Genomic DNA, 7265 nt, shown 5'->3' on the forward strand with positions numbered 1-7265 from the left:
TGCATCCATTTCTATTTCGCACAACTTCACTGGGGATCCTGATGCTGCTCTCTCAAGACCCACTTCCACTGGCACTCAGCCTGGGAAAGCAAGCACAGGACACACAAGCCCTGACAGCCAACCATCACCTCTCGATACAAACACAGTGAGTGTCAGTGAAGAATACCCAAGATCTGACAGAAATCCTACATTATTAGCTTAACCTCAGGACATTGAGAGAATAATACAGGAGGAACAGGGTCTCAGCAGGACAGCCTTCAGGAAATAGCATGCCTTCCTACATTCAGCGATGTTGCTTGAGCATCTAGTGTGCCGTCACATGTTGCTTAGGGATCCCTGGGTGCAAGGAATTGTTCTGGGAACCTCAGCACATTAGAGGAATTAACTCTGCTCTACCTTGGTAGTTAGGAATCTAAATCCCGCACCAGGAAGGAAGACGTGGAAAAGGGAGATGAGGGAGCAAAGACATTGCAGCCAGACAGGCGACTTGATGGGAGAACACTATTGTGACCTGGAAGAGTTTCAAGAGTTGAGGCACAGTTAGGAAGCCATTCTCGCACCATCATTTTGGCCAATGGCAGTTCCTGGGCTCTTGAATGGAAAGACAAAATTCTGCACGAGGAGGACGCTTTCCTCTGCAGCCATTCCAGGCAGACCGGAGCAGTTCCGGTGACCCCAGGGCATCTTGGAAAACATTCTGGGCGCTCCTGCCCACCATTCACTAGCCTTCTACGTCATCCAGAGCCATTCTTTGGTCCCTGAGCTGAAGTGAAAAACTGGTGCTGGCTCGGGCTGGCTAAGGATGCGCACACTGGGCTTTCTGACAGCTCAAAACCAATGCTGGTCTTCGGATGATGTTCTAGATTTGTCCAGAGACTCAAGCAGCCAAGGACACCCTTCTGATTCTCTGCTTCTGGCATGCAATGGCCTCAGCCTCCAAGATGAAGAACAAATATTTCAGGAATGTCTTCAGACAGAAGGTTCTTTGCCATAGAGGGAGAGTCTGGGAGCTGCACTCTCTATATCTGTCTCTTTGGGAACCTGCATGCACATCTTCAGTCAATCAGAAACTCTTCAGAAATAGAGAATCCCTACTCATTGTGGAATAAAGGTAAGCAGAACTATAAGCCATAAAGACAACAGGTAAAATAATAAAAAATAACGGTGAATAGCAATGATAACAATGAGGATCATCGACCCAATGATGCTAATCCCAATCATTATAATATTGGAAATCACGCTCAGCCTCTGAGGAGGGCAAATAAACATGCAGATTCTCTTGCAGAATTACAGTCGACTGAAACACTTCACATTGGTATACCCAACAGGATGCTTTCAGTCAACTTCCTGTCTCCAAAGACATAGAAACTGAGAAGGAGCCCCCAGGGTTTGCTTCCTCTCCACACAGTGCTGCACACACTGCCAGGGTCATGACACATGAGAAATGACGGCATTGTGCACGCTTGGAAATGAAATCTGAACCTCTTTGTTATTGGCTGGTGATACGATGGTCTATGAGGCACATCCTAGCAACATCTGTGAAAAAGTCCTTGAATGAACAGCTGCTTTCAACAAACAATCCAAGTACGGCAATCGAACTTCCAAAATCGGTAGCATTCATGTCTACCTGCAATAAACTACAATACTACGATGGAGGAGAAGGGTTACTGACAATATCCCTCCTTCCAAAAAGAAAGAGATCCAAATATGAAATCTCAGAAAACCTCTGTAGAGTTTTATGAAAAAACAGAAAATACCCCTAATTGAAATAAACGGACATATAAATTAGGAGCAATTAACACACATCTTACTTGCAAAAAAATCAACAGAAAACACTTTCTCTTACAATCTCTCATCCATTCCATTCTAAATGCCAAGGGATTTTCTCTTCCGTGCTGAGGGGACAATTGAAAAATTAAGAATTTTTCAGGAACATTTCACAAGTGATGTTTGGTCTTTCTCAGTGATTTACATTAGAAGCCACATGATATCAATGTTATTCATTACAATGTCAACTTTTTTCATTGATGGTGAAAACTTGAATTACATGCTTAAGGTAGTGTTTGCCTAATGTCTCTACTGTTGATCTTGTTCACTATGCTAGTTTCAAATGGTGACCTGTTTCCCTACCATTCCTTTTGCATTTTTAGTTGGCCTTCTACTGTCAAGGAGTGTGTCTCATTTCCCTCCTCATATGAAGGCATGTATTCAGATGTGTCTGTATATTATAATTTACTTACTTTGTATGATCTCTTGGACTATATTATTCAATGTGCTGAAATATATTATTGTCATTTTTCATTTGATGATATATTTGTCCCATATATGGCTACCAGAGTCCCTTCAATCTGCTTCCTTTTTCCTTTTCACCAGTGCACTTCCTTTTTTGTGTATTTCTTTACTTTCTAGCAAAAGATACCTCAGGCTCATCTTGTACATTTCCTCCCCCAACACCAATTTTGCATGTGCCTGCCTCAATCAACCCTTTCTCCAAGGAATTTGGGTTCCTATTATTGAGGAATGAAAATTAAAAATCAAGATTTGAGTGGTATTTGCCATTGTGACTGAGGTGTCATGGCTTCTAGGCCCTTTCAGTGGGCAGGGTTAGGATGTAGACACATGCACACACACACACATACACACATCGTGAATTCATGCTAATAAATCTAATTCCAATGCAACACCCAAGACTTATCTTCTTGTTCCTCCTTAAGTATTTCTATCTCCATTTTCCATTACTGGGTAACTTAAGTCGAATAACCTAAATACATTTAATCATGAACTCAGTCACACAATTCGTAAAAAATACTTCCAAAATTGCTACACTCAATCACTGGGAAAAAAAATCAAGTAGTCATAAGAATAATTTGCAGGTACTTTTATCTTTCACTTGAGTATGTATAGTAAAAACACTGTCAAAAACTTACTTGAATTTGTTTTTTTTAATTTTATTTGTGGGATTATGATAGTCATTTGATATAAAATTAAGTTCATTTATTTGTTTTCATTTTCAATATTTTTCTGCCCATCCTTCTTTAATTTCATTTTTGAGTACAAAAATTCCAAAAGAAAAACCTTATAAACAGGTGTCTTCAGAAGTCTGCTCCTCCTCCTCCTGTCACTTCCTCAATGTTCCTCTTCACCCCCTACAGGTCACTGCTTTTACTTGGTGTCCTTCCTGTGATTGTGTTTTCAAGGCAGCAGACTGTCTCTGGCGTCACATCTCTGACATCCTGTTTCTGACCTGTGGGCCCTCTTTAAAAGGGCTCACCCAATTAGGTTATACTGAGCCAGGAAAAACTCCCTTGTGATTGTCTCACAAACAGCTGAATAGGGGCCTTAATGACACCTGTGAATCCCTTCACCATTGCCATATAGTGTCACCTAATGAGGAGAATATTTCATCACATTCAAAGGTCCAGAACAGAAGCAAAGGAAGGGGATTATACAGGGGTGAACACCAGGGTATGGAATTTTGGGGGCAAACTCAGAATACTGCCTAGCAAAATTACTGTCAGCCCCCTTCCAACTCAGTTGTAATTTATATGAAGAACTGCTTGTTGTTTAACAAAAAACACTGGGAGAGAAGAGAATGATCTAGACTCAACACAGACCCTCTATCTTTGTCCCAACCACTCACCTCAGAAATGGACTCCTTGGTCCCCTCAGTGAACTCCATATTCCCCCATCCTGTCCTTTAACCACATTAACCCTCCCTACCTGGACCCTCTTCCTGAGGCCTATGCACATTCTGGACCACTAGCATTTGTCCCAAAGCCCCGCTCTTCCCTTACTCAGGTCACTTCCAGTGGCTTAGCCTCTCCATGAGCTTGGGTCTACCTCCAGATGCCCCCTTCTGCACCCTCATTAAGTAACCTCCCTCCTCATGACTCTCCCTCCTTTCTGCTTTTGTAAACCCCTAAGGTCACCGAAGGCTCCCTTCAACCTATCCCTGCTCCAGCAACACCCTGTGCCTCAGGTGTCAGCCACGCGCCTGGGCACAGCTGCCCCCTCATCCACTTGTACTCACTTCTCCTTCTACTGGTGTTTTCCTACCCCAACTCGGCTCTGGTGTCCTGGCCTCTCATCCATTCTCTCTCTTCTCCTCTGACTTGTTCAAGATAGGAATGATAATGGCAGTGCAGGTAGGAAAATGTGGACACGTTTGACATTTTAAAAAGAGTATTATTATTTTAACATTAAACTTTATTCACAAACTATGGGTTTATTCTTCCACGTTTGTATTAATTTTTACCAGGTACAACATTTTTAAACACTGCTATAATAGTTAAATTGCATCATTTTCTATTATGATTTTTCAGTTTATTTAGGATATTTTATGATTGGCCAAAGTCTTTGTAATTATGTATAAAGCTGCATACAAATATAAATTGAATAACATTTTACGTTTTTGAGTAACAACTTTTACTGTACATATGGTTACAAGTAGTAATCTATTGAAACAATTTAATCCAATTTTTGATTACATTACAAATTCTTTATTAAACACTCCCAGATCACAGCAAAAACTTCCATTTTCATGTTACATTGTTTACAAGAGGTCATTTGGCAAAATTCTGAACACTTGCATAAAGTGTAGGTTAAAGGATTCTCCATAGAATTTTTTGGGGGGTCTCCACTGTAGAGTTTGCTCACGTTGCTTTAAAGGATAGATTATAAATAGAAATATTCTGACATCGATTGCAGACATACAATTTCTCCACTGTGTGAGTTCTCTGGTGTATACAAACATTAGACTTGAAGATGAAGATGGTTTTTCACTACATTTATAATGTTCGGTCTTTCACATCAACTAAGATCAGAGAACTGATTGAAGGCTTTTCTATTCAATGTGATTGTTTTCTTTAAGTAAAGGGTAAGACACGTGCTTGGAGTTCTGGCCACACTCATTTAATATACAGGGTTCCCCTCTATTGTGAACTCCCTCAGGCTGTCTAAGGCCAGAACTTTGACCAAAGGATTCCTATGGTTTCTCTCCAGTGTGAATTCTCTTATGTTGACTAAAGGATGAAGGATGACAGAAACCTCTTCCACATTTATTACAGACATAGGATTTCTCTCCCACGTGACTTCTTTTGTGTGAAAGTAAGTTAGCAGTTTGGCTGAAGTGTTTTCCACACTCATTACATTTATAGGGCTTCTCTCCAGTGTGTGGTCTTTGGTGTATACAAATCTGAGTGCTCTGAGGGAATTCTTTTTCACACTCATTACATTTATAGGGTTTTTCTCCTGTGTGAGTTCTTTGGTGTGAATGTAAGTTAGTGCTTTGGCTGAAGTGTTTCCAACATTCATTACACTTATAAGGTTTCTCTCCAGTATGAGTTCTTCGGTGTACGTGAAGCTGAGTGCTCCGATGGAATTCTTTCCCACACTCATTACATTTATAAGGTTTCTCTCCCGTGTGACTCCTTTGGTGTGAATATAAGTTAGCATTTTGGCTGAAGCATTTCCCACATTCATTACATTTATAGGGTTTTTCTCCAGTATGTGTCCTTTTGTGTATAGAAAGCTGAGTGCTCTTGTGGAATTCTTTCCCACACTCATTACATTTATAGGGTTTTCTTGTCATGTGAATTAACACATGCTGAGTCACTGTGGATCTGTAAGTGAAAACTTCCCCATACTCATTACATTCATAGGCATCCTCTCCAGAGTGGAATCTCTGCTATTTGAAGGAGATGAGAAGCTGTTAAAGAATTTCTCATATAGGTTCATTGAATCTCTTCTCTACACATGACTTCTCAGTTGATCTTGCAGTGAATACCTCCTATCAAAATCTTCTCCACATTATTTACATATGCAATGTATGTTATTTCCTACAATGCACAGACTTCCTCTTTCATTACATCTCAACTGCAGAGCTACCATATTCATTTTAAAGATTTCATTAGATTCAAACATTAGATGTATGAACCATGTTTATGCAACTGTCCTTTTATAAGAACTCAGGTTACGGTTTTGAGCACACGTTAATATTTTCCCTAACTTCAAACTACCTGAAACTTTCTGACGAGGCTTAAAGTTTCCTCCCAACTCAAATTACAGTCACGTGATTGTGCTACTTTCTAAGATCTTTCAGTTTCCATGTCTTTGGTGTGGAGTAGGAGGGTGTCCTCTCTTGAAACTTACCATTGACATGCAGGTAGACGGGTCCTTCATGCGGGTGACTTGTACAGATATTATTTCTTGTTTTACAGGGCCACTTTTCCTGTCTAAAATAATGTAAAATGAATAAATTACCAGTGTGGCATGAGAAGGGGAAAACTGTAGAAAGCACGCAAGGCCTGTGTGGGGATGTTTCAAACACTGACCCTTACACAGGGAAAGGATGTGAAAAGGAGGAATACATCAGTGAGTAGAACACAGGTCAGGAAACTGAATTTAAAAAGTATTTTCAGGATTGAAATAAGAGAAACAATACAATCAAGTTTGGATGTCAGTAAAGCAAAAAGAAGAAAAACTGTCAAAATGAAACAAGTGAAAGTTTATCTCCAAGAGGGCATGAGCATTCCTTTTCTGAGTCTAAGAGGAAGTACAGAAGAGAATACAGGCCCTGATGTCCTCCACACTTTTCTAAAAATATAAATCACTCAAGGAAATATGCAGCTGACATTTCCCAGGCCCTGCTCTCCCAGGATCAGGATCTTCCTGGTACTGAGCACAGCAGCCTGGAGCTCACCTGGACTCAGGTCTTGGGGAAATCCTCTTCCTTCCCTCCACAGCTCCTTTCCTTGCTCCAACTGAGAAATCATATCTGATTTGCAGGCTTCATACCCTGTTTGTGGGGAAAAATGGTTCACCAGTTTTGGATTCTGTGCTGAGAACCATGCATGCTCTTTAGTTTCAGGGAAGAATATCCAGGAAGAACAAGGTGAACACTGAAGGACAGCCCAGAGAAGAGCACCTGGAACGATGACGATATTCAAGGTCCTTCACCAGCGCAGGAAGAACATCATGACACGTGGCAACATAGGGAGAATTTCTTGTTGCTGATGTGCAGGTTTAACGTCAAAGACACAGTGTGGAAACCTCAGGGTTTTCAACAAAGGAGGAATTAAATGTCCCCACAGTAGGCTGAACTTCATTTTAAAAAAAAAACCCAATGCATCGAGGTTCCACCAAAACAATATATTTTGCATTTGGAAATAGATAATTAGTTGAATTTCCACGAATAAATTTTTAGCCACCAGGTGAGTGTATAGAGAAGAATCGTTACTTAGTAAATATTTAATACTTTCATTCAT

The 7265-nt window shown here is 40.5% G+C and overlaps 1 protein-coding gene across 1 annotated transcript; it reads right to left on the reverse strand.

Moving 5' to 3' along the window:
* Window positions 1-4950: 4950 nt before the first annotated feature.
* Window positions 4951-5602, reverse strand: LOC131393908 (zinc finger protein 239-like). The gene has a single exon (XM_058524922.1). It carries the CDS (start codon window positions 5588-5590, stop codon window positions 4985-4987), a length of 606 nt encoding a protein of 201 aa, XP_058380905.1. The 5' UTR covers window positions 5591-5602; the 3' UTR covers window positions 4951-4984.
* Window positions 5603-7265: the final 1663 nt, after the last annotated feature.

The sequence above is a fragment of the Diceros bicornis genome, chromosome 29 (genome assembly GCF_020826845.1).
Source record: "Diceros bicornis minor isolate mBicDic1 chromosome 29, mDicBic1.mat.cur, whole genome shotgun sequence".
NCBI lineage: Eukaryota > Metazoa > Chordata > Mammalia > Perissodactyla > Rhinocerotidae > Diceros > Diceros bicornis.